The sequence below is a fragment of the Rissa tridactyla genome, chromosome 13, assembly GCF_028500815.1.
Source record: "Rissa tridactyla isolate bRisTri1 chromosome 13, bRisTri1.patW.cur.20221130, whole genome shotgun sequence".
NCBI lineage: Eukaryota > Metazoa > Chordata > Aves > Charadriiformes > Laridae > Rissa > Rissa tridactyla.
The window spans coordinates 5,149,233-5,176,718 of NC_071478.1; the positions used below are offsets into that span (position 1 = coordinate 5,149,233).

A 27,486-nucleotide genomic window follows, 5' to 3' on the forward strand; every position below is an offset into this window, starting at 1 on the left:
ATTGGGACCCGAGCAGGTCTGTCACGAACTCAGCATCACTCCCTGACCTGTGCATCATGGCCAAACGTATCTGTCTGGTGTGATCCCCGTGGAATGATCCCCTGACTTCCATGGTACGAAACAACACCAGGCAGGTGCCTGGGGCCATCGCATCTCCACCACTAAAATGTAAAAATCCAGTTTATTTTTATCGCAGCTCACCTTGGATGGGTGGCACTGGGTGAATAAGCAATAAGCAGAGCAGTCAGTTCCTACTCGAGCGGTAAGTACAGTAGAAAACAAGCAGCGAGTCACCGCCATTCCCAGTGCCAGCAACAAGATGCATTCAGGAGGCACCTCAGGGGGGTCTCTGCCTCCCCCTGCCATGGCTGGCCCTGCACTCGCTGCATGCTCTTCCCTCAGGCGTTGGGACTGGAATCCGCTGCTGCAGGCATTGAGGTTGAACTGGAAGACATCCCCTCAGCTGCTGGCGACGTGAGGTAAACCAACATGGTGCTCGAACTGGAAAACATCCCGTTAGCCGCTGGTGACGTGAGGTAAAGCAACGTGGTGCTCAAACTGGAAGACATCCCCTCAGCTGCTGGCAACGTGAGGTAAACCAACATGGCGCTCAAACTGGAAGACATCCCCTTAGCTGCTGGCGACGTGAGGTAAACCAACATGGCGCTCAAACTGGAAGACATCCCCTTAGCCGCTGGCGACGTGAGGTAAACCAACATGGTGCTCGAACTGGAAGACATCCCCTCAGCCGCTGGCAACGTGAGGTAAACCAACATGGCGCTCCAACTGGAAGACATTCCCCCAGCTACTGGCAATGTGAGGTAAACCAACATGACGCTCAAGGTCCAAAGGGGCTCCCTGGGGGAATAAATGAGGACGTCGGTGCCACAGTTGCTGGATGGGGATGAGCACCCAAGTGCAGGTAAATGGTGGGTGGACTGGAAGTGCCAACAGGGCCCAATGGCCCCGGGCAGATGGAGGCCTTGGAAGCTCACCAGGAGGATCGGGGTTTGGGAAGAGAAGCCTGACGGAGAGCTGAGGGGGCTCCCACGGCGCTCAGTGGGCTCGGGACCACCCCCGCGCCGGGCAGCCCCTGAGGAGCGGACGCCGCGGGCGCTCCGGGTCGCCGAGGGGGGCTCGCCACGCCGGGCTCCACCACCCCAGGGATTCCGCGGCTTGAGCCCGCGGCGCGGCCCCGGGCGGGGCCCGGAGGCACCTGAGGCGCCGGCCCCCGCTGCGCGGCCAATCCCCGGCGGGGCGCGGGCGGTGCCTGCCCGCCTCGGGGCGCCTGGAGCCCGGCGGCGGCGGTTTGGGGGGGAGTCGCGTCGTGCCCGTCCCGGCCCCGCTCCATCATGGAGGCGGCCAACGGGGCCCTGCCCGAGGGCGCGGCGGGGGGCTCCCGCGGCGGCGCGGCCGCCCCCTCGGGCAAGAAGGAGGTGAAAGTCGTGATCGTGGGGGACGGCGGCTGCGGGAAGACGTCGCTGCTGATGGTGTACGCCAAGGGCGCCTTCCCCGAGGTAAGCGGGCTGTCCCGCCGACGGGCCCCGGGGGGCCGAGGGGCCGGGGGCCGCCCCGGCTGCCCGTCCCTGGCTTAGAACCGCTTCTCCTCCCTTTGCAGCAGTACGCGCCGTCCGTCTTCGAGAAGTACACGACCAGCGTTACGGTGGGGAAAAAGGAGGTCACCCTGAATTTGTACGATACCGCAGGTAAGGGGGGGGTGTTCACTTCGTGCTCTCCGTTTCCCCAGTCCCGACAGTGTCGGGCTGTCAGAGGCCGTTTGTGTGTGGCCTGAGACAGGACCGACCAAACCCAGCTCCCGGGTTTGCCTAATTTCAGACAAATGTCCTAAAACTGCTTTTACCAGTGTGAAATGCCGCTCTTGTGAACGTGCCTGTATTCCTGTTCCAGCAGCTTTTGCTGGGTCAACTCAAACCAGACTGATACTTGCAGACTGTAAAGCTGGAATGTATTTTCACATTGCTTTTCTGCTACCATACTTTTAGTGTAATACGACAGTTAAAACTGCTTGAGATTAAAGTACAAACAAAACAACAACCATTACCTGTTGCATGCATAAATGTGCCTTCCAGAAAAAAAAGGGGTTGCTCGTGTAATGGCAGTTCTAGCCATGGACTTGTTCGCTATCTTAACAATTCAGTTTATTAAGAAAAATCACATCAAATAGCAAACATATCTGAAGGTATTAAAACCCAGTTCCCAGATGCAAAGCATAATACAGTCAACTAGGAAAATATTTTAATCTCCTGCCATGTGTGATCTAATAGTGAAGGAGAAAAAGGCTGGTTTGTGTTCAAAATAAAAAGGCTGTAGCGGTAAAAGTGATTTGAAAATGCTGGTAGTTTGTTCGGGTTCATTTCAGGAACTTGTGAAACGGTTCGTGTTCAACTTCATTCAAAGTTCCTAGGCTCCTATCCAGCTGTGTTCCTAAATGAACCCTAAAATTGACACGTGCTCTGTTTCAGCTCAGTGTAAATCATCTGTTTCAGTTCAAGAGCCTGTGGAGTTGTTCCAAATTTATACCAAGAAAAATAAGAACCTCATGCAGTCCATATTAATTTTTAATAGTAGTAAAACACGCTTACTTTCTTGTATACTGCACATGGCATCTCAATAGATGATTTTAAGGGTTTTTAATCTAAAAGTGAATTTTATTGCTGATCTTTACTGCAGTATAGTAAGATACTGAGCACCCAATTTGCCAATATATCTTCTTGTGTCATTGTTAACTGTTCTTGAATCCAGTGATTTGGATAATGTAGCTTCTACTGAATAGCAAGGCTTTTGTGCTTAAGTCTTAAAGGAAAAGAGACGGGCTGAAATCTGGTGTGAAAGAGGGATTTCCTTAATATTGTGTGTTGGCACCAAGAACTTGCCACAGCGAACTTGTCAAGTTTTTATGTTTGTTCACTGTCAGTGTGGAATTTTTGTCTGTCACACAGTTTTTGATACTTGTCTGGCTCCTTTAAAATCAAGCTGCAGCTTCCAACATTTGCCTTTGGAGTCTCTTCCAGGCTTTAAGGAACATGGGCTGCATCCAGAAACGGTGGTAGGTAGGGAAAGTTCAGTATTGCAGCACTAAACTCTGACAAGCCTGACCAAAGTGCCCAGCTCCTTGCATCACACAGGGAGTTCAGCTCTGTGCAAGACCTTCAGCCACCAGCAGCCTGGAGAACACTTGCCAAACCCAGTGCTGGTGGCTTGTCTTACCCTGTTGCCTTGTTCAGGAACGTAACTTTAGCAGAAAGTGTCTGCTCCTGCACATTTAGTTCACAGCTACAAATACTGCCTTGAACCAAAGCATTGCCCCATTGAAGAACAGAGTGGGGCATATTTTGTGCCACTTTGGGAAGCGGAGATGCCATTATTGCCGAGTTGGCAGAGCTCTCTGCCATGAAAGAGCAATTGCTTTCCATCTCTCATCTGGAAACCCTGAAACCCAACATGTCTCACCTCCCACAACAGTGTCATGGCCCCCAGGCTGCAAGTTGATAGAGGATGCTCACGCTTGTCTCCTCCCTTCCTGTGAAATGTCTTTTGCTTTGCATGAGACACATCAGATACAAAGAAAGGGGGAACATTGCCACCTTAGTTATGGCATTTCCTTACGAGTGGGAAAGACTTGAGTTTTGGTTCTGTTTCAAAGCTGCTTACATAGTTTTATGTTACAGATCTGTGTCATACTCTGTGATTCAAGCAGCTTCTCATCCTCTTCCTGAAGCTGGAAGTTATGGTAGAGGAAGAACTCACTTGAGCACACATTTTAATCCCATCCTGTTTTTAATAATACAACACTGATGTTGAGTTCCTTAAGGATTAGACTGGGACCAAGAGTTGTGTGCTGTCCTCTTAAATTCATATAGTGCAGTAAGAGAAGAGCAAGGGGAACATCCAGTTCAGGAGACAAGGGCTCCTGTCCCTCTGCTACACAGATGCAGCATGGGAGACGCAGTTTTGGAATTGGTGTTTCACTATGTTGACTTGTGTCTGTCGTATCGTGCAGCAATAACTCATTAAATTCCTATCTCAGCTGGGTGATGATGGTCTGGGGTGGGTGTACAGCAGCAGTTGCAGCTTAAAGAGGAGTCTAAATATACACCTTATTACTGGAAGTACACTGGCTTAACAGGGCAGCACATTAGCCATATTTTATGAATCATCTTCTGACTGAACTGCTTGAGTTGGTCTTGTGCTTCTCTAAAATCCTAAAACAGCTTGTGTTTTGCTTCTCGGTCTGAAAGGTTCACATATAATTCAGATTATCATAAAGTCATTTAAACAGGATCAAAAGGATGTAAAACAATTTCTGAGGTGAAGGGCTTCAGATAAGTGCCATGTATCAGCGTAGGGGAGGAGAAAGCAAAGCTGTTATAAAAAGTGTCATTGCATCTTCATGATGTATCCACTGCAGAAAGGACTTCAATATTTTTAGGATCTTGCTAAGAGCAACGCTGAATAAAGCTGCACATACATCAGTGTCATCATGGGAAGGTAAAGGACGGGTTCAGCTCCGTGGGCTGTTTAAAGTTAGAGGATTCTTTGTATTGTCAAGTCCTGTGCAGCTTGAGACTTTGAGCTTGTTCTACTTACTGAAGGAGAAGGACGCAAACAAAGTGCCTAAGAATCAAAATTTCAAGCTACAAAAGGTATTTTTTTTCTTGACAAGAATTTTGGTAACATATGAAGTTAATGAGTGAGCCTAAAATATGCTAGAATAACATTTTTTTTCTGAGACTTTTGTACTATGCTACTCTGTCTTCCTCATCAGAGACACCTCTTGCTGTTGCAGGAAGTTGGTGGTATACCTACGCAATGTGCGAAGGCTTTGTAATATCACTTGCCTTGTCTGCAAACAGGCTTTGCAGCAGCTTATTCAATTAAAAGTTTCCATTTCTTGCTGTGCTTGACAGAGGCAAAGACATTGAGAGGTAAATTAACTCTACTTTTTACATACTAAGAGAGTGGCGTTGGTGCTTTAGCTGCAGCTCAGACACAAGGTTCAGTTTCTGTTGCCGTTTGGTGCAGGGCTCTCAGACCAGGGAGAGCTGTGCTGAGCGGGGGAAGGCTGGGGAGGAAGTAATGCCTCATCATTGTGGGTGCTCGCTCTGACTGGCAGGAAGCTCATGCGAAGCCTCCAGCGGGGGTTTTCAGGTCTGTAATGACAGATGCACGGCCATCAGGCCTTAAGAGAAATTTTTAAAGTTTGTATACGCAAGGATTATTTTTCATAATTTTAAAAGGGAGGGCATGCGCGAGGAAGACCAAAAACACACAACTTTTTAATTTGAGTCCTCATCTACTGGTTTTATTCCTGCCAAGAATGTCTGTTTCCTAATTTTTTTTTTAAACTGAGTAGTGAAAAAACATAACTGGTAAGCTAATAACCATGGTATTCCTATGGAGCCTGCAGAGTAAAAAATCAAAGAGAATTGGGTGCATTTCTCTGTGCCTGTGAGGGCTCGCCATTGCAGGGTTCCAGGTCGATCCTAAACCATGAGTGTGGAGTATTACAGATAACATGTGGCCATACGTAGGAAGTGGTCGACTGGTCTGAACTGTGTGGCAGGATATTACATTCTTCCTGACCCGCTGGCAGTTGGTGGCGATAGACAGCACTGCCCTACGTTAGGACAGCACGTATTGGTGGCCTCCTGGGCTGTCAAGTCTTGACGCTGTGGTTTAACCTCTCCCGTCAATGGCAGTGGCTGCTGAGCTCTTTTACAGGCTGAGCAGTGCACAGGCCGGCACACCTTCGGTGGTGAATTGGTGAGGAAGAGCAGGCAGAGGTGAACATGCACGTGAGACCGAGACCTGTGGTTTCACTTCTTCCCCCACTCACCCTCAGCCCCCTCACAGGGCCTGACTGCAGAGATGTGGGTTATGCAGCGTGTCAGAGGGATGCGGGAGTGCTATCTTTGCAAAGGATTAGGAAATTTTAGGTGAATTCAGCTGGATGAAGGTTTTTCTTTGAAAATAATAAACAAGGTCTCTGATGCTACAATGAATTGAGGAAGGCAGAGGAGAGTCACAGATATGCTCATAGACATAGACATATATTTGACCTATTCTTCCACAGCATGCTTTATGTTAATCGGGGAAAGAAAACTGCTACCTGTGTTTGAGGAACCACACTCAGGGGCTTTGCATATACATTCAGTTACTGCTTAGGTTCAACCCTCTTCCTTCATTTTAAAACTCTTCTAGTAGAAGACCTAACTGCCAAATTAGCTCTGACCACAGACTGAGCAGCTTTACAGAGAAAAAGTCTCTCAGGCCCTTTCTTGCGTTTCCATCAGCAGCACTTAAGGACAGGGGGTGAAAGGGATTGTTTTCAGTGAGAGGGATGCTGATGTTTAGACACAGCTTGATCTGGGTCTGTTACATCCTCAGCGACTGAAGAACTGCATCTGAGCTCTTAAAGAATAGCTTCCTCTCCTTCTAAGTGAGCGCTGCAATCATCCAACCATAATACAAGTTAAGCAATTACCTTCTAACCTTCCCCCTGTGGTTTCTGCACGATACCTTGTTCTGTGCTCTGTATTTGAAATTCCAAACATGCACGGAGCGGCATTTTCTTACGTGTTTATTTTCTCAGTTTGCTTAAAAAAACATAACTGTGTATCTGTTTTTGAAGATGGAGGTGCAGCTCACTGGGGCATATCTGTAGTTTTTGACTTGCAATACAGCATATTTGTGTCACATCATTGAAGACACCTCTTCTGTTATCCCATCCAGGAGGGCAGGGGTTTAGCTGTATGTTCTGATTCCAGACAAACTAATGTGTTTCTTCCAAGGGCACAGTCCTGTCTGTCTCACAAATTGCCAGCAATAACTTGGAGGACCTTTTGATTTTGCAAGCTGCATTAGTAGAGGCTCAGAGGCATGAACTTGAACAGGGAAAATTACACACGGCACATAACACTAGAGGAAGTTAGGAGAAAAAAAAAATGTTTGGCACCTGATGTGGTTCATGCATTTAGAGGATTATCTCAACAACAAAATGGTAAATCGGTTGCAAACAAGTAGGTGGATTTGGGAGAATAAGAAGGGCTAAGCAGCACAGTCTTTGCTCTGAATGTTTATACAACATGCATAATTTTGTAAATTGTCTATTATTTCTGGATTAAATATTGAGGGATCAATCCTTCTTTGTTCTGCACGTCGCCTACAGAGCATGCTGCTCTTGTGGGAGCTCAAATACAGTGGTCTAAACCTAAGATTCCTGTCTTACAAACATCTCAGGCAAACTGAGTAACAGCTTATGGAGTAGGGATTGCCTTGTAATAACCTGTATCTTGATCCATTGTTTAAATTAAGGAGGGAGGCAAAGTATTGTAGAATAATTTGCGTCCTGGTATCTGCAATTCTTCACATTGCAGGTGGAGACAAGCATGTTGGCTCGAGCGATGCCACTCAGGACTGAGCCGGGGCAGGTAGTTGGTATGAAGTTTGGGCACACTGAAATTTTCAGCATCCCTTCATTTGAAGTATCAATAAAAGATTTGAGATGTGTAACTTCCCTTTAGGGCAGTTTCTGGGCTGTGTGTACATTGTGGTGATTGTGGGAAGGAATGACATTCCCAGTTCTCATTTTGGAAAGCTGTTGCCTCTCATACCTGATTCCAGGGGCAGCATTCAGGCGGCAAATAGATCTACAGACTGCTCAAATCACAGTTTCTTCCTATTGAGTCTCTGAAGAAATCTCAAATGAAAAAGATTGGGGTTTTTTTCCTGAGCTGCCAACTCTGTCTGATAATTACTGCTTTATTGAACTTAATCTCTCAAAGCAAGACACTTTCAGACCCCAGCACGGTGATTACTGCTAAGTCATCTGTACAGCAAGGGGAAAGAGTACAGGTCTGAAGCAAATCAGCTTCCTCTTGTTAGGTCACGTGCTAGAACATCCCTTATCAGAAGTATGACAAATCCTCTGCTTTTCCAGAATTCAGCAGCATCCCTAAGATTTGCTATGTAGTCCCGCTTCAAAGACCAGTTAAGCCCAGCTCATGTTGCTGCACATCTTGTAAAATCACCTGCGTGGTGCTACAGCAAGCAGTGGTGTTGAAGGCACGGTGTGCTAATTGCTGCTTCCTCTCTGCTCACTGGGCTGGGAAAAGCAAGTTTGCCACTTAAGATTTTTATTTCAGCCTTCGCGTCTAGCAAATACAGTGTTTCTCCTCCTCACAGCATCACATGTACAAATGGATTTGGGAGAACGGAGCCACGGCCAAATTGCAAAGGTTTTAATCGATAACTGTCAGATTCCTCTTGCTGATTTTGCTTGTGAGCAGCAACTTGGCAATCAGCGATTAGAAGTGCTTCTAAGTACTTAGCAGGTAGGCAAAGCAGGCTTTTTATTAAAACTTGCCAAGGACATGTTTTATATTCTAAAGCATCAGTTTTGTCAGTGAAGAGGAAACTACTGCATTTAAGGAAAGGAATTTTACAAGTACGGAAAACTTGCAGTCTGTGCAATTGTAGTACCATTGTTCTTGATCTCAAGTACATATTTTTACATATTCCCATTATACTGCTTGTTAAGGACAGAGTTTTCTTTTACCAAAACGTTCTCTGTGTTTCAGGGCAGGAGGACTACGATCGGCTACGACCGCTTTCTTACCAGAACACAAACGTCGTGTTAATTTGTTACGATGTCATGAACCCCACTAGCTATGATAATGTAGCAGCTAAGGTAAGAGGCTTTTGTAATTGCTTCAACCTTTTAAATTAATTAGATACGCCTGATATATGACAAGATGTCAGATTAAAAAAGCTGATGCTTTTAGTGTCCTGTACCCTGGGCGTGCGGATGCTGCGATCACTCACCATGCGCCGGGCTGCAGGTCACAGACCTTAGACCTGGAGCTCGCCAGCCTCCTAAGTGCCCAGAACTGGGGGTGACTCCAGAGTACACTAAAAAGATCAAACAGCAGCGGTGAAATCAGTGTTTTATCTGCAGTGATATCACACAACCAACATTGCACACAAGCATTTCAGATTCAAGTTTACTTCCATCACATCCATATTTAACTGCAGGGGAGAGAGGTAAACAACCACTTGCCTGCACTAGGATTTCTGTAATGCTCCAAAGTAGAAGTTAGTGTTCCTGTACCTCACACCAGCAAAACAAAGCAAGACTTGGCCCAAATTCTGCTCTTAAATATGACTTTAGAGGAGCTCTTCTGCATTTAAACAGATGTTAAATAAGCACTTTGGCATAGCGACAGATGTTACCTATGTTTTTATAAAGCAACTGACTTTGGGTATGACTTTTAAATGTTTCGATAATGTAAATAGTACATGTTGGGCCCCTACCACTAGATTAACAACTTCCAAAACTCTGAAATTGCAGCATGTATTAAATGCTGATTCTGTTACTTCGATTTATTGTTTCAATTTCAGAAAAAAAAAAAAAGCCAGATGTAAAAGTTTTGTTTTTCTACCATCAGTGGTATCCTGAAGTGAATCACTTCTGCCGAGGTGTCCCGCTCGTACTGATCGGCTGCAAGACAGACCTTCGGAAAGACAAAGAACAGTTGCGCAAGCTCAGGGCTTCTAAGCAGGAACCCATTACTTACAACCAGGTAAATTTAAGTGCATTTAAAGTGGTGTGCTCTTTGCAAGACATAAAACACACTTACTTCAGTGGCATTGTTCCTCACAAGTACAATCACAGATACTCCAAAACTTGGTGATTGCAGCAGCCAGGTAAAGAAATTCTTGACAGTCAGAATTAACAGGGATTTCTGTAAGTCCTTTTTGGAAGTGGCCAAATCACCACCCGAAGTAAAGAGAAATTTGAAGAGTATTTTGCATATCTTGGGGCGTCTGGCAGGAGACCACTGGCTTTTCCTTCTAGGCTCATTACATTTTATTCTTGTTTCCTTTCACAGCTTACAAATTTGTAAACCTTGACAAGTTTGTTCGACTCCCTTCGTAATTTTTATTAGGATACATTGCTACCATTGCAGGTATTTTGATCAGGATTGTGAGAAAGACCGGAGATGCTAGGACACACATTACAGGATTAAAAATAGTGACTGTTCTGGAAAAAAAAGTCCTTTGCAAATCCTATTTAAAAATAAATCCTTTCAAGGACAATAGCAAAAACATCTGCAAGGCTTCTCTAACATAAGAGACTTTTCTTTGAAGTCTCGAAAGTAATCGAAAAAAAAATCTACATGTTATGAAATGTTTTCAATTTAAGTATTACAAAGCAGCGAGACTTACAAGTAGTGTTAAAGACTGGCATAGGTACAGGAGAAACAGTCAGTGGTGGAACAGCTTGTCCCATGTCACGCCAGACCTTTCTGCTCTGGTCTCCCACTTTTTTTTAAACTACAAAGCCATCCTCCTTCTCTCATCTCAGAGCAAGAACAGCAGCCTTCAAATTATTTGAGAGACAAATCCAGGGAACAAGGTTAAGTGCACCAAGACCTTGAATGAATCACTTCTTTTACTAAACAGCATGAAAAGAAACTGCAACTGCATCACCACTAAACCACGCTGGGACTTTTCGCTTGCGCACAGGATGAGATGCCCATCCTGTCACTTTGGGAACAATTGCAGATTGTTCCTCATTTGCATTAAGAACTCCCTTCATCGCCCTCACACGTGAGGTTCAGGGCAAGCAACAGACAGTTTTGCAAGTCTACTGAGGCCTCCTGCAAATAAATTCCAGGCCCCACATGATGTACAAACTTTGTCTCCTATGTGGACCCTCCCACTTGTTTTTTCTACCCTTAAATATACACTACCTCAGTCTTTTACAGCTGATGGCATCTTGAGTCACGCGACATGATGCTTGTGATGCCAGGCACAGAGAAGCTGAACAGCATCTGCCAGCGCTGCGGCTTGCAAACAACTGAAAGGAGACAAACTTCACTTAAATGTGCTGAAGAAAAACCCCCCTATAGAGGCCTGAGTGCTCAAGTGACCCCACTCCCAGGGCTTGTAATGAATAAACGCAGAGTTTGTGAGCTGTGGGTTGCAGACCTGGAATTCACGCTCTAAGGCTCACAAGCATTCAAACCTGGGGGCTGACTCTGCAATGACAATAAAAGGATCACAAGCAAAGTAAGAAATCACTGTGTTTTGTCTGTAGTGATTTCGCGGAACCAGGATTGCATGCAAGTTTTTTAGATTCTGGTCTGTTCCTATTGCATGCATTTGGGTGAGGCTGAGAAATGCAGGCACCCATTTGTGTATACGAGGATTTCGGCTGAGCCCTTGGGATGCTCCAAAGCAGAAGTCAGGGTTCCTGCATGTGCACCAGCAAAACAAGGCAAGACATTGGTCCAGATTCTGCTCTTGCATGTGACATTCATTACTAAAGGTGACATCACATAATAGTTAAGGTCAAGCCTGAAAAAATATTGCTGTGTAGGCATCTCATCCTCACTTAAGTATCTACCTCAGCATTTCTTTTGAACAAATTTAATACTAAAAATACTTTTACACTATCAGCAATCTGCATCGTAGAGTCTGTAATGCACTGAACTGTTAGGCCAGGCTCTAGGTCAACACAGGGTGGGAAAAAACACCCAACTAGTTTATTTAACAGTGCCTCAGTTTATTAACAATGCCACTTACGCTCCAGCATTATACTTGAAGGCAGCTTCTTTCTTTCTGACCTCACGATATGAAGATGTACAAAATAACACCTTTTCCCGTCTCACCTTCTTCTCTCATACATTGGGTTTACATCTTTTCTTACCTTTTGTTCTTTCCAGGGTGAAGCAGCTTGTCAGCAGATTAATGCAGAAGTTTATCTGGAGTGCTCAGCAAAATGTCGTGAAAACATAGAAAATGTTTTTAAAGACGCAACAACCATTGCACTAAATGCCATGAAAAAAGCCAAGCGCCAGAAGAAACAGAGAGCGTGCTCAGTGTTATGATCAGGACTGCACGAGAGCAGTGACTGCACAAGAGCAAAGCCATTCGGATTTTAAAGAGTTTAAGTTTAAAGACCTTTTTGTTTTGTTACATGTTTGTATTCTTAGAACAATTTTTATTTTAAAGTTTTAATTATTTTTAGTATTTTTGCACTTCTGTTGCACTGCCCTCACAAAGTTTTCAAAGTTCTTTATCAATTTTCACCAGAGCTGCGTGCCTTTGTGTGTCTCGCTTTTGCTCCTAACTGCAAAGGACCACCAGTCAGGTCTTGGACTCACTACTTAAATTGCAATGAACAGCGGCTGCTACTGTATGACTTTATTAGCGGGGTTTTTTTTCCTCTGCAGAATAATTGTGGCATGTTATAGCTACAATTTACTGTCTTTTTCAAGCAGAAAAGCTGAAAAGCTACATCTATTAGAAGAACTGATGTTAGAGCAGCTTATCAGGCACCTTTGAAGAGACAGAGTTCTGTCTCAACATTTTTAAATTTACTTGGTGGCAGTGGTATGAGTTGGCCTCAAGCTGCCCCCAGAGTGCACAGATGGAGCATCCACTACTCCCCCTGAACCAGTGGCCCAGCTTTGCCGAGCTACACTTGTAGAGGTCTCCTTGCAAGGACTGCTGCTGTAATAGAAAAGGGTATTTATCAATGGAAATGCATCGGTTGCTCCAATTCAGAAATGCAGTATCATAGAAAATATTTACAGCACTCCAAGTTAGAAGTACTCCAAGCAGCAACTATGTGTAACATAAAGTCAGTTTTACAATAAACTTATATAGCTTATTTAATACATGACAGATGCAAACATTGGTGCATACTAGGGGAAATACTAAATTCATGTTCATTAACTGATGAAATCGTGTCCACTGCTATAAATTAAAATTTTCCCTTTCGCGGTGAAGGTGGCAGTTGTCCGTTGAAGGGTGAGGGATGCTCCCGCACTGCACAACCTAGTACATGTGCCTCAAATCTACTTCTTTTGCACATCCCATGCAGCGAGAGCACGCATCTCAGGAGCAATCACTAGTTTGTCGCCGTTGTATGAACCAAACCCGTACAGGGAAGGAGGATTTTGCCGTCCAGGTGCTGCTGAAAGCTTTCTGTACGAGGCAAACTACAGCCCGTCCTAAGGGTGAACATGCAGGACTTGGGTAACGGCAACAAGACGCAACGTTTTGCCAGAAAGTTCAGGCGGTGCATGCCAGGAGTCTGCTTTTAGACAAATGCTTGCACATAGAGCCTGATAACTGTACATCATCCAGAGTTCCTGCAACTTTATCCCCTGCTGGTTACACGACCAGCTGAGAGAATATCTGTTTTGGAGTGAGCCATTGTCATTATTTTACATGCAGGGTAAAGAGATTTTGATCCTTGAAATCTTACCTTTTTTTTATTATTATTTCTCCCAACTTGTTTTGATTTAATTTGGGTTTGTGAATCCCTACAAGCTTAAAATGGAAAATTAAAAACAAAACAACACACAAGTTTGTGCACATCTTTGACTACAGAAAAATCTTGAAGAACTGTGCAGCCCTTTCTCCACAAGAACAGTTGTCAGTAAACCACACACAACCACACATCACCTTACCCAGCATGAAACTGAAACACCAACGCGCAGGAAGTTACCCTGTTTACCCTCAGCTCCGCGGCAGGAATCTCTTGCTTTTTTTAATCAATCAGAGTTTCTCATGCTGCAAAACTCAAGTTACTCACCGCGTGCAGAGCTCCCCACCCCTGGAGAACCAGGTCCACTGCTCACATCCGGCAGGTTCCAGCATCGCCCTCAAAATAAAACAATTTCCATTTGGAGAGTTCAAAGGATTGAAAAAAAAACAACCTCACAGGGTGTGCAAAAGTTAACACAGCAAGATACAGCCCAGGTAGTGTGAAAGTTGTTCAAAATATGCAAATTGCAATTTATTTTCATGCCCACGGGACAGTAACACTGTAAAGGTAATTTTGCTAGTCTCACAGCAACAGAAGAACTGATGAAACCATTTTGAGTCTGTAGTGCATATGTATTTCTCCAGGAGCGCGCTTACCGGGAGACAGGCATCGTTTTTGGACTGCACTCTGCCAAAGCCATTTGCCCAATTTGGGCTTTGTGCTGGCTCAAAGGAAACCTTCGCCTTTGGGAACGACGCTGCCCGCAGCAGCTCACAACACTGGAGCGGGCCCTCGGAGGCACAGATGTTAAAGCACCCAAAACAAGCTCAATTGAATGAGTAAGTTTAAGTTCAAGCAGCACAAGAAGTTAAGCAGGATGGGAGTCGGGATTTGTCCTCCGTGTTCCTTCTGACCAAGTGTTTACATTCGCTTAATTATTGGTACAAGCGCAGCATCTAAAGAAAGTATTTAATATTTCTGCGCAGCCCGTCCTTCCCTTTCCAGGACAGCACAGGGAACAAAAAAAACACTGAAAACAGAAACCAAAGTGCAACTGCACTTTTGCCACTGATGAAGTTCATTTTAAGGAAAAAAAAACGGTGTCTTGAAAAAAAAAACCCGAAGGGCAGCATATTTGTTATTAAAAAGGGGCTGAAGCAGCTGCATATTGAATGGTTTATTTTAGGTCTTGTCCAGGCCTGGAGAGATGACCTGGTCTCCCTGGAGGAAGGCTAGCGGACTTCCCTGCCATTTAACAACTCATTTTGCTTGCTTATTTTTGTTTTTAAAAGAGGATAACTCCTCTTTAAATAGCTTTTTAAAAGTGTATATAGCAGCAGTATGGTACAAAGATGGGCATCATTTTTTTTTTTTTTCACAGTACACACAGGTTAGTATTGCCACTGAAAATATGCCTTAAACAAATGCCTTTAAAAAAAACCAACATTGGGTCTGTATTACTGATCCACCTGGAGTGTTCACAAGTCTTTGCAAATCCAATATCCAGAATTTAAATAATAAAACTGTAAAGTGTTAAATATCATTCCAGAATTGGAATTACAGTAGATCCTACATTCTCCCAACGCTGGCACTGCGCCAGGCAGGTGCATGTTGCTTTATATACACAAAAAAAAAAAACCAACACCAAACAAAAAACAAAACCCACCCCAAAAGCGAACACGTTTTGTATTAAATATACATAAATAGCAGGACTGCGGACTGGAGAGCCATGCTGTGTAATACTGAGTCTGTGCTGGCAGAGTCCGTATCCTTCATGGAACGCAGGGACGGACGAGTCCTTCCGAGCCCGTCCATCGCGAAGCTGGGGTTTAGCAGGATCCGTCCCAAAGCCGGCGGGCAGAAGGGCGACAGCCAGCACACCGGGGAGGCGGGGGGGGGGGGGGGGGGAGTGTCACAGCTTCTTCATTTTGTCTTTGTTTTTCTGCAGTTTAGTGTGCACCACTTTGAGAGTAGTGAGGAAGTTCCCGAGGAAGAGCAGCAGGAACGTGAAAGCCAACACAAAAACCTGAAAATGGAGAAAAAGGGGTGGGGAGGGGAGGGCAAGGTGAGAGCTGAGGGTACTGTTTGGCCACATTTAAGCGAGCTCTGATGGGGCTTGTTGGCAAGTGCAGGGGTTCGTTAGCACACGAGGAGAGAAGATCATAGCCAAACACACAGTCATGCATCCAGCTGTGTGCATCGACAGGACGTATATTTTCATCAGGATCACTTAAGTAGCATTTACTGCTTTTTAATATTACAACATGGATTATATTCAACATTGCTGGACTCTACCAGTCAGTAAAATCAAATCATTAAGACCAATCTAATGGATTAGCATTACGCTACAAGCACGTTCATCGAACGGCAGTGGCACAGGCGTGGGGGAAGGACGCGTTTCTGCGGGAAGCTGCGTTCCTGCTGTTACACCAGTGACCAAAGCGAGCACACCAGCTACAGACACATCTGACCAAAATAAAGCCCATCACGTTATCTGCACATGTGACACCACCCAATCTGGATCTGCAGGAGCAACTGTGTAGCTGGAAAACGGACAGACATGTTTGATGGGTGACAGCAACTGAGAAAGCAAGTCGAAAGATCCCTACAAGCGGGGCGACAAAGTGGGTAATATGTTTTTGAAGTGATTCACTGCCATCATGTTTTTGTATGTGTAACCCATGGATCAGCCACAAAGAACCACCAGCAGCCACTGCTATTAAATGCCTGTATGCACAAACAATATGGAGAGATTTTTACCCACATGTATTTTCTTCCCCTTTCAGTTTGCGCGGTCGCTCGTGGGTGCAAATTTACCTATGGTAACTCACATTTATTTGAGTGCTCTTGTATAGGCTCTGTGCCACATCATCTCGATATATTTAGACAGGGTCAGATGCCCAAATGTCTTTAAGGATGTAATTAAACACCCTCTCTCCCCCAGCTCTGTGCTTTTTCTGAGCAGAACCAACACCTACCTGCCATTCTTTGCACTCCTTATGCCTCGACAATCCGAAAAGCGTGACTGCATTATATAGCTGCCAGAACTAAAAAGGGGAAAAAAAGACAATTTCATTGCTAGCAAAAAAAACCCCAAACCTTAGAAACATTTGTCACGTGTGCGTGTGATCCAAAGCACCTTTTTATGGTGCTGCCACTGCAGTGTCAGACCCCCCCACCCCAGGTTCCACGCGGCAGAGGGAAGAACAGGATTGCCCAACTTACATGCCCAAAGAACAAGAAGGGAAGGAGAAACGTCAGCCCCCGCCACATCCAGGACTGAAATCCTTCTGGAAAAGGTTAACAGAAGAGGCAGAGAGTGAGCACAGAGAGCCAGGACCAGAGCTGCAGCCCCCCCCAACCAGCCCATAAGGACTATTCCTGTCCTGCTCCGCAATAACCATCCGATGTAAATTATAGACTTGAAGGTGTGGTAATGGGAGAAGCATGAAGATGGGGGTGACCAAAACCTCCGTCTTAGCCCCCTCGAGGGCTGAGGGAGAGCAGAGCCCTCTGCTCCCAACCCCCAGGACCGGAGGAGGGGGATAAAAGCCCGGCTCCCCTTCCTGCCGCAGGACGCCGGCGGCAGGGTAGGGGGTGGCAGCTCTGCAGAGCTCGCTCTCAGGAGGCCACACAGCATCACACACAGCATCACACGCTCCCTATCGCTGCATCTAAAAACTGCGCCAAAACCGTGCAAACAGAAGTACTGCAGAAAACCTCACCTACTGTAAGGTCCAAGTGGTTTCTCTCCCCCAAAGCACGGAGTCTGTAAAGGCAGCCCCTTTGATAATAATATTGTAGGAACTGAACGCAACCTGGAGGAAAGAAAACATCATTGCATTGGCTATTCAGAAGTATGATAAATATATCGAACTATTTTAATAATGTTTAATCCAACAGATTTAATTGTTTATATTTGTACATTGTATTTTTTTATTCTGTCATCATATTTCTCCAGTTTAATACCCCAGTATTTACCAAGCAGAAGTGTTTTCTTCTAAGCACACAAGATACAAAACTATTTTATCCCGTGAATTAGCAAGGTAAGATATACTCACTCTGAAATATTGAAAACGCTAAAAATTGACTGCGAAACATTTGATACATGAGTCCATCTGGCCTAAAAGCAAAATACAAAAGGAGGTTTATTTGTTTGATAACAAAGCATACGATGCAGCGCCCTTCCCCTTTCTCAGCCAAACCGCATCCCATCAGCAAATGAAGCGAGCAGCTGGTACCCAGCCCCCTCCACCCCATCAGGAGCCCAGAGAAGGTGCTACAGCCGCACATCCCAACTCCAGCGCGTAGGAAGCGCTCTCGTTGATTAGGTTTCCCCTCCCCGACGTGTTTAAATGCTGCCCCCTCTTATTCATTTGCTTATCGCAGTTTTCTCTGGGCAGCAATCACAGCCGTTCAGCAGCGTCTGCATCAAGAATCCAAGCGGTGGAGATGGGGCTGGTTGTGCTGCTGCTCCTAAGGGTAGTTCAGGATAGACAGAGGACACGGCACCTTCTGCTCCAGCCACCGTGTCATCCCCTTACATACTCGGGAGCAGAAACATTTGTTGTTTTAAAACAATTTTTAATTATTACTAATCGGTGGATGCCAAAGTTGAGCCAGGCTGCACGGTGGCTGTAATGGGGGTGCATCGCTGTGCTGTTGGACCAACACCACCACCCGCGGGAGGCAGTTTTGGCTTTATACTGTTTGTAATCTGGGTTCAATAAAGCCACCAAACAGAACTCATTTTGTGGTGTCCTCCCTCTAAAGCAAAGTGCTGCTTGTTTGCTTAGTTACACAGAGACAGAAATCAGGAGATTTTGCTACCATCAGCGCAACTACAGCTTAGGGTTTGGGTTTCTTTTTTTTTTTTTTTTAAATCGGCTATGTAAATACAAACTTGCAGTGTCGTGTTTATCATTGAAAACATCTGTAACATCAGACAAATATAAAGTCTGATACTTCGCCATGTGCCTGCGTGGCCACAGCTTCATGGTCACGCTGGATTTAAACGCTCAGATGATGCAAACACTGTGAAACAGGCTTGAAGCACCTCCAGCAGGCGAGAGCGGACTCACCACGTTAACATTACTCCAGACAGGAACGTGGAAACGTAGTGATGCGACACCCACCAGCCTTTGATCCTGAACAGAAAAAACGGGGCAGTTAGGCGAGAAACATGGATTTTAGCACTGTAAGTCTGGCTTTACAGACAAAAAATGCTCCTGAGTTGGGGGAGGAGGAAGGACGGACCAAAACATACGGCTCAACTCAAGCAAAAGGGGTGCTGCACAGCGCTGTCCTGGCAACATGGCTTAGGCAGGGGTACAAATCCACGACTGCCGGAGGGAGGCTCAGGACCGGGGCACACCTTGCGTGCTCCCACGAGCTCTCCAGCACAGCAAACAGCAGCAGTTCCCACAGCACGAGGTACCGTGGTGACTAATGATGCACAAGTTTCAGCCCACACACCCATTTTTTTCCTCCCTGTGCCATGCAAATAAGTGACATTTCCAAGTCCTTCCTATGAGGTGGCTGTTTGTTTCGAACACTGTAGAAAGCTCAGAAAATAACGGTAAAGTGAGCAAGGGACGGTGCTGCCTTGGAAACTGAGCCAAGAGTTAGGAACTGCACCTTCTCCTCCCTCCTCAAACCTCAGGTGGCCACATCCGCCCTTGGAAGTGACCAGGGAGACGGATGGAGACAACAGACCCTGCAGAGACACATCAGCATCTCGGATTTGCTGGGCTTCAGCACCAAGCTGAATCTGCTTTTGTGGCTTGTTTTTCTTTTAAGGACATTTCACGCTTTAAATAGTTTTTGCAGGTGGCACGGTACCTGGATCCATTGCTAATGAGAATGCTTTCCCGTATCGTCAGCGTGCAGTAATACCACACTAACAGAAAGTTAAATACTTCATCTGTAACCCTGTTAAAAAAAACAACCCACACAGTAAAAAAAAAACCCAACCTGTTAATTATAAAGACACATTCAAAAAAACAGTATTTTTCCTCTGTCCCCTTGCCCAAGTGAGGCCATGGACACAAAGTCTCAGTCCTGAACATCTCTAATCCACATGCAGAGCCACGCGCATCGGCAGCAGCACCGGGCTCAGAGTCCTTTCCTCCGGGAAGTGCCCCGTGATATAACACTGCAGATCTTGAGCCGATAAGCAGGTACGCAGAGATGACATTAATTCCTTCTGAAGGAGAGAAAGCACCATGGAAGCAGCAGATGATCCAATTTAGAGAGGCATTTCCAGGCTAATTCAATGAGTAGATTCCATGAGATCTATATAAATCCAATCAACTAAAAGAGCAGAAGAGCATTACACTCTGGGGGGAAGAAAAGCCTTTATTTTGCCATTTGCAGACCCCTGAAGCCAAGGGAATTTGTGGCAGCCTCTGCATATGGCAGCATCACCCTGATGATCCTGCATTCACCCAGACCCAGAGAGACCTCAGTGGAAGCACCTGGCTCCAACACTTTCCTGGTTTTTAAGCAAAACTGAATACAGGAAGCTTGTTGGTGCTAAGATACTTTATCTGTGAGCTACAGATAATGTTTCAGGTCCGATAACTTCATGCAAATCCTCTCTGGTTGCATTTGCAACCCCAGATCTGCAGCACGGTGCCAGTCCCTGCCTGGGACAACCTACAAGCAAAACCAACCGCTCATTCTGAAGCACGGCACGATGCCAGAAAAGCAACAGATGAGGAAACGCAATGTTGGACTTCTCTCGGTTACAAGAGACTCCAAAAAAAGTTGAAGAAGGAAAAGCAAGTAGCTAAAATACAGGTCTTGCGGTTGTTGAAGAGGTGTAAAAGCTGTCCTGCTGTCCAGCTACTCAAAGCCTAAACATTGCCAGAGCCCATCTCACCATCCTTAACAGAAGAGAACAGTTAGTTCAAACCCAGCACACTTCTATTCAAAATATTTGATTAAAAGTGAAAATGCAGGCTTACCTGTAGTGGAGAATAAACCTGCAGGTGACAGCCCCGAGTAACAAGATTATAGTCAGATAAAGTTTGAACTTCTCATACTCGTCCTTGTAGGCAAACCTGGAAGGGAACAGAGAGAGACACAAACGGGTGTTTCACCAGAACACGGCTTCACTTTTTTCAAACCAGATACAAATCCACAGGCTGAGCCCAGAGACAGAGGTTTTGCTCAAAACGTTTAAAAAACCAGCAGACGGTGGTGAAAGGCAGCGTTCTGCCTGCAGGGTCCGCCTGGGCTGCACGGCCATTACACTGCAAGGCAATGGCTTAAATCCGTACGAGCTGGTTTCTGCATTGGCACGGTAAGATTTAAGAAAAAAAAAAAATTTTAAAAAGTCTCCATTTTCTGAAGCACTGTACATCTAGAAGTCGCAACCCCCTTTTCCATTGCAAAAAATCCCCCTTTACAATTAAAGCTACAGGCTGGGCTGAAAAGCCAGTGATGGACAGACTTGATCAGAGCTGCACGAAGCGATAGCCTGGCCCTGTGTCATGGTCCGACCCGCCCACCCTCGACAGTTCGTCTTTTACCAGATCTAAGAGAAACCCATTCCCATCTCTGGACTTCAGCCCACATCCACGGATGGCCCCAAGGAAACCCAAATTCACACGCACGGAAACACTCACTCACTTTGCTTGGTTACTCAGGAGAGTTACATTCACGTTCCCCAGCACCAGGTTTAAGTACAAGCTGGAAGACAAAAACCAAGAGCAGCCCCAGGTAAGTCATTTTATTTCAATACCGTAAAATGACCCAGATTGGAGCTGAAAATATCAGCATATCTGCCAAAGCCACGTTTGCTGTAGGTTGTTAATTAAGGCAAACTGGAGAGACAGACTACAGAAGAGGACTTAAACATGGAAAGATTGGTCAGCATTTCCAAGAAGTTAGAGAAAAGGTTTGTTTTCCTGGCCCCTTTTCTGCGCTACAGTGTAAGAGCGAGATATGTGGAGTGCACTGTCCAAACCCAAAAATAATGGGGAGAAACTGGAAGAAAAGTTTGATAGAAACTTCTGAGGGGCTGTGCAGCCCTTGACAACTGAAAGAAATCCGTCCTAGCAACCCCACTTGAAGCAAAGTATAAATTTTAAGTCGGTTGAAAACACTATTTAAAAAACAAACAAAAAAAAAAAGAGAGGGAGAGAAAATTCTTGTGCTGATTTAGTCTTAAAAAACTAGCATAGGAAAACATCAGCGTGAAATACTGAATTGCACAATCTCTCCCCAATGCAGGGTTACTTTTATTTTAACAAGAAAACCTGCACTGCCTACACGCGGTACATTTACATGAATTTCCAGATAATGAATTCTGTATACGACTGACACAGCAGCTCAGCAAGAGATTTATGACTAATCCAGTTTTACACGTATTTCTTCAACACACACATTATCTTTTGGGAACAACACTGCTGTGAACACTTAAAAAAATAAAAAAAAAAATATCAGCCTTTCTGGAGCACGTTCCTCCCCAGCGAAGCACATACCCGTTCTTCTTCGGCAAGTAGGCTTCCATGTCGAAGAAGGCATTTTGCCTCTCCTTGATCTGGGTGCTGATCTCCTGAATGAGAGCAAACTCCTCAGGACTCGCTCTGGGCTTGCACCTGCAAGAACGTAGACACGAGATATTCCTGTACGTGCTTTTACCTCCTTTTTATTTGAAGGAAAACAGAGTTGTCATAAAAACCACGCTGTTAAAAAGCTAACTGCATGAGCTGATGCCATTGTGCATTTTGCTCCTACAGTTCTGCAGCACCATTTGGCTTACCGTGATTTTATTTCACTGCCTGCTTTACGCCATTGTGGGTTTAAGCTAGCTAGTTTATAAATCAGCTTCTCTATTCATCTCAGCTGAGTGACCGGATTCCGTACCTCTTCCCTAGCAGAGCACTTAGGGAATATTGTGCTTTTTTTGCAGGAACTCTTTCCACTTTGGGAACTTTGTGCGTGATTTCAGGCACTGCCCTTGCAGAGGCTGCAGCTCTTCAGGCATGAAATATTTCAGGATGATTTACCGACAAACGGCAGTTTTACCAATTCATGTCAAACAGAGAGCAGTGCAGAGCGGCGTTAGCAACCCGTGGTATGGGAGGTGGTGTATTCAGACCTGCACACAAGGAATTTAGCTCGTGGCTCCCAGGGATTGGCTGAGCATCCACAGACAGTTCCCTCCTGCAAATCCACCCAGGAACAGGTTACGCGTTCAGGTTCAAGGATTGATGCGGCTCTCCCAGCATGGCTTAAGAGCAAAGCTTTGATCACCTAGCAAAACACGTGGACCAAAAGCTGTACGGTCTTGCAGTGTACGGCACATACCGCAAGGATGCGGACCCACACAGGGTCTCTCAAGGATCTTCTTTATTTACAGGACTCCATCTCTCACGGGGTTACAAACATTTTACCTGGCTGTGATAGATGGAGCTGACTCAAGAATAACATGGAGCAACGTTACCACCGCAACAAAGATTGCGTATTAAAATGCTAAAAATCCAAACATTTCAGCCCTTTGGGAAGGAGAAGCATCCCATCCCTGCCTCCTCCACCCTCCAGGTCTCTCATTACCGTTGCAGGCTGTGCTTCAGGTCCCTTAGTGTCTTCTTCTGCCGGTGTATGGAGCTGCTGCAGGCTGTCTGCAAGCTGGTGACTTCCTCCAGTTTCTGCCTGTAAACTTTGTGTGTTTCCTGCAGAAGAAGAGGAGAGGATGGGTAGGAAGAACCCCTCTAGGTTACATATTGCTTTTGGTCCTCGCCTCTGAAGGAAGCAAGCAAACCCCTGTTTTGTTGGGAGTCAACAGACACTCCTGCAAACAACGAAGGAGGGGGTGACACCAAGCCAATGCGGATCCAATACGGCTTAAATAGACATTAATGAAGTTCCTGCAAAACAAAGAGCATCCTCTGCACCCATCTCATTTCCTCTTTCTAATGAGCTTTCCCACTCAGGAGCTCCTTGTTCCCCATCCCACCCTGTCAAGAAGCCCTAAATGCTCTGTTTGATCTCAGTCTGTGTCCATCAAATGGGTGGCTAAATCGCAGAGCAGGAACTCTGATTTCACAGCCAGATTAAATCTGGGAAAAATAGAAGACAGATGAGGAACCAGAAGGAAAAAAAAAAACAAACCACCAAAAACCACAAAACCAGCCACAGATACATGCCTCAGGGTTTAGATGCCTCCTGGCCACCACTGCCATCCATGGCCACCCCATGCATGTTCAAGCAACCTACGTAAGAAGTGAACACATCCCCTCCCTGTGGCATTAGATGCTCCCTCGTTGGTTCTCTGAAGCCCCCAATTGGTGTTTGACTGACCATAATGAGGACACGCTAACCAGCTGCAAGCCCATTGCTCTCACAGCCCTCCCTCTGCTTGGGAATAAACATGCTCTGCTTTTCCGCCCTTTGCGGTGATTTCACCACCCTCTCAAGTGCAGGGAGACCTCGGGAAGAGCTAACCAGACACCACGCAATGCCCTCCAGGCAAATGCTAAGTTCTACAATAACTTGGAAAAGAGAGTTTGTAGAGTTAGTTCCAAGAGAAGGCACTGGTTAAATGGCTATTTGCGTGGCTGCTTTACCTGTCAGCACATCAACGACCACAGAAAATTACCACTGGTTTTCCTGGAGCATAAACACAGTGCTAAAACCATACAAAACAACTCTTTGCTCACCTCCTCGTTAGGACCTTGCTGTTAGCTGTTCATTATTTACAGGGGCAATGCAAAACAAGCCCTGGTATCCAATTTAAAAACCTTAATGACCAAACTAACCATGTCCAGGCACCGCAGCTCGCATTGTTTCAGGATTGGTTTGGCTTTGCTTAGCACCAGCAGGACTTCGGGGCTCCCTGGATTGCGCAGTAACTCGTTCTGCTCCTCTACATGTCACGCAACAGTGTCTTTTAAAAGGCTGGTCCAAAGGGTGTAAGAAGCTCTTTGCCAAAAAAGTGTTCAAACATTTATTGGAAACACTAACAGGCGAGTTGAGAGCTGGTAAATTCCACTGCCAGCCAAAAACATCAGGATAATGATTCCAAAATGACATGGTATTTAGAAGAACATAACATTTGCTTGTAGTGAAGTTAGTAATTCATCAAGAGAGATGACTGCTTACAGGGGGACCCACCGGCAGCGCAGGGAGCACTGCGCTGCCTTTACATTAACAGAAGTAACCCACAGGCCAAATACCTGCCCGGAAGGTCAGCTCTCTCTCCGTGTAGGAAACAACAAGTGCAGAAAAACAAAGCACCCGTGCACCAGGGAGAGGAGGATTTTTTGCCCCAAGTTGAAAAGCTCCCAGGCATGAGACATCAGAGGTGCCTCTGCACCCAAGTTTACAATTTTTGCAGCACCGGAGCCGCAACTGCCCAGTTTGGAAGTGGAAATTGCGCTGCCCGCAGGCGAAGGGCAGGCAGCAGCTCAGCACAGCCCCGCGCTGCAAATCCTGGGTGTTTTCTGAAGGTACCTCGAGGTCTATTTTCCACGGCACTCACAACAGCCCTGCCTGTGGTCAGTACTTGCTCGTTTGCAGGACACAAATCACATTCACAGGGAGCCCTCGCAGGGCTTTTTCCTAATCAAAATGTGTTTCACATGTTCACACGCAGGGTTTAAATTAACAAGCTGTTGGAGGGCAACTTGCATTTTCTCATGTCCCTGCTCCAAATCTGCCATGCCCCGCAGTCCCCAGCTCTTTCTCATGCTGCTCCTCCAGAGATGGAAGTCCTGCCCTGGCAAACCAAACTGTAAAAAACCCACAGATGTGGCTGGTTAGAAGTGCTTTGCAAACCTGGATGTCCCCCAACCCCATCTCACACCCCCCGAGGGGATGCTCAGTGCTGCAGCAGCATCAGCCCCTTCAAAGTCCCTCAAGTCGGAGTTCCCCAAATACCACCACAGCCCCAAGTGCCCCGTGCCAGACACCTGGGGGGCAGGAGCTACAACCAGAGTCTAAAGTCCTCCTCTGCAGGAGAAGGAAGACACAGCCCCTGACCCAGAACTTACAACACAATTATAAAACATGAGATGGGGCAGGGGTGCATCAAAACAGAGATTGTTTTGTCCCACGGGGCTGGCCCTGCTCTCAATACACAATAAAATCTGCTCACCATCAATTTTTTTCCCCCCACTAGCACTGCACAAGAGACCCTTTTAGTGGAGGTGACCAAAGTACCTTGGAAAATGCCAACAGGGAGCTCCTTCCAAACACGAGCAGCAGCTCCTGTGTGGCCCAGGACCAGCATTTCCAGCTGGCGATGAGTCAGGCCAGGCAAAAAGGGTGCTGAAGTGGGATGATGCAGAGGGGCTCAGGCTGCTGCCAGGAAAACCAGGCTCCACAAGAGCAAGAGATGCTACGGGTATGTCCAAAAAGCCACGTGCAAGGGCAAGCATGAGCGGACACCCTCACTGAAGTACTTTCTCACTAAAGAGTTGGGTTTTCTATCCCAACACGTCACATTCTGATTTGAATGCCGTTAGGGAGCACAGAGCCTTCCTCCAACGAACACAGAAGCACCACCAGCCTCTTGAGGAGCTGGAGCAGAGTTATGTCCTCAGGACAGCACTGTGTTCTCTTCTTCTCCAACACCATCTCCAGATTGTGAGCCCTGAAGCTCTCAGATAATGGATGTTATCCCAACTTTTCACCTCTACAGTACTAAGCCCTGGGGAATTATACATCGTGCCACCGGCAGCTGTGACCCACCAAGAAGCATTTCTACTTTCCTTTTACAGATGGGGAAACCAAGGCAGGGATAAGTCACTGACATCTTGCCGTGCTTTAGGCCAGACTTGAGCAGCGTGCTCTGCAAGAAGGTGCACACACATCTCAAAAAAAACCCGCCAGCTGGCGATCCCCCCCAACGCCCAACCACCACCTTTCCTTCTGTTAACAAGCGTACAACCTGAACTGACTTTTAATGAAGACAAGGAGCTAAATCTGGAAATCACGCTTTTTTTTTTGTGGCGCACGTTCTGTTTAACAGCCTAAAAGAGGCTAACAGCCACGCAGAGCGAGAACAGCCGGTTGTGTTTTATCTTTAAAAATTTAAAGCATGCGTATGGGCACAGCATTGACGGCATACGGGAAAAGGAGTGTTTCTGGAGGTAAAAGCCTTTTGCAGAAGCAGCTCTCAGCGCCTGCTCCGAGGTCTTTCTGCCCCTCAACGCACTTTTGCGAGATGGGAAAACTATTGTATCCTACCAGAGGAAATTAAACTCGGGCCAGGGGATGCTCGCAGCGCAGGCGCTCCCCGCGTCGCTCCCCGTGCATGAAAACGCCGGGTCCCCCTTCTCGGCCCTCGCTCTAGCAGTGGGAACGGCGTCCCCTCGGATGCCTCATGGGACCGACCCGGGGCACGGCCGCGGTTTGGTCTGGGATGTCCCGCAGCACCTGGTACCCCCGGCACCGGGGCACGGGGGTGTTTCTGGGGTTGGGTCCCCGGCTGCGCTTCGTGCCTGCACCCCGGGCCTGCGGACAAGGCGCCGTGCACCCTTGGCCCCGCCGGGCGCAGCGAGGAGGGGGACGAGCCTTCCCGCATCCCTGGAAGCTCCTTGCCGAGGCCGCCCCGAGGCCTCCCAGGGAAGGGGGCGGCGGAGGAGGGGAAACCCCCGCGGAAGGGGGGCGGCGGAGGGAAGACCCCCGGGTGTGTGTCGGGAGACCCCGGAGAAGGGAGCGGGCGGAGGGGGAGGACCTCCGTGGGAGAGCGGAGCGGCGGAGGGGACCCCGGGGGTGCGCACCCCGCTCTGCCGGCCCCGCTGCTGCAGGGCCCCCTCCCAGCTTGCGGCGGCGCGGCCGGGCGGGCAGAGGGGAGCCCTGGGGGCCAGCCCGGCGCCGCCCGTCCCGCGCAGCCATGGGGAAGGCAGCGCAGGGCAGGGCGAGGGAAGCAGCGGACGCGAAACCGGGCGAGGCGAGGCGAGGCGCGGCACGGCGCGGAGCCCCCACCGCCCCTCACCTGGAGCTGCCGGAACTCCTCCTCCAACTCCCGCCACTCGCCCCGGCACCGCTCCAGCTGCACCCTCATGGCGCGGGGGCGGCGGGACCCGCTCTGCTGCTGCCGGCGGCGGGGCCAGCCCGCACCGGGGCCGCCGGGCCACGTGCGCCCCTGACGTCATCGCGCGGGGCTGGGCGCGGCGCCGCGGCGGCGGCGGCGCGCGCTACCCGCCGCCCCGCCCCGCCCTGAGGCG

General features: G+C 47.1%; 2 protein-coding genes across 8 annotated transcripts; one reads left to right on the plus strand and one right to left on the minus strand.

The window, feature by feature from the left end:
* The first annotated feature begins 402 nt into the window (after positions 1 to 402).
* RHOF (ras homolog family member F, filopodia associated) lies at positions 403 to 14,945 on the plus strand. 3 transcript variants are annotated; one of them, XM_054219821.1, is made up of 5 exons: positions 403 to 1,517; positions 1,619 to 1,706; positions 8,601 to 8,710; positions 9,468 to 9,602; positions 10,781 to 10,915. In XM_054219821.1, the coding sequence occupies exons 1-5, from the start codon at positions 1,353 to 1,355 to the stop codon at positions 10,817 to 10,819; spliced, it is 537 nt and encodes a 178-aa protein (XP_054075796.1). In that variant the 5' UTR covers positions 403 to 1,352; the 3' UTR covers positions 10,820 to 10,915. The 3 variants fall into 3 exon arrangements, with proteins under 3 accessions (XP_054075796.1, XP_054075795.1, XP_054075794.1); XM_054219820.1 differs by lacking the exon at positions 10,781 to 10,915 and adding an exon at positions 11,751 to 14,945 and having other exon boundaries at positions 1,270 to 1,517; positions 1,622 to 1,706; XM_054219819.1 differs by lacking the exon at positions 10,781 to 10,915 and adding an exon at positions 11,751 to 14,945 and having other exon boundaries at positions 1,272 to 1,517.
* On the minus strand, positions 13,274 to 27,385 carry TMEM120B (transmembrane protein 120B). 5 transcript variants are annotated; one of them, XM_054219818.1, is made up of 13 exons: positions 27,255 to 27,385; positions 22,868 to 22,986; positions 21,793 to 21,909; positions 20,939 to 20,998; positions 20,272 to 20,367; positions 19,145 to 19,234; positions 18,385 to 18,450; positions 17,365 to 17,426; positions 17,029 to 17,121; positions 16,529 to 16,593; positions 16,282 to 16,350; positions 13,631 to 13,699; positions 13,274 to 13,358 (listed from the first exon to the last, which is right to left on the minus strand). In XM_054219818.1, the coding sequence occupies exons 1-12, from the start codon at positions 27,321 to 27,323 to the stop codon at positions 13,673 to 13,675; spliced, it is 933 nt and encodes a 310-aa protein (XP_054075793.1). In that variant the 5' UTR covers positions 27,324 to 27,385; the 3' UTR covers positions 13,274 to 13,358; positions 13,631 to 13,672. The 5 variants fall into 5 exon arrangements, with proteins under 5 accessions (XP_054075793.1, XP_054075792.1, XP_054075791.1 ...); XM_054219817.1 differs by having other exon boundaries at positions 13,301 to 13,365; XM_054219816.1 differs by lacking the exon at positions 13,274 to 13,358 and having other exon boundaries at positions 13,597 to 13,699.
* Between the last annotated feature and the right edge of the window lie 101 nt (positions 27,386 to 27,486).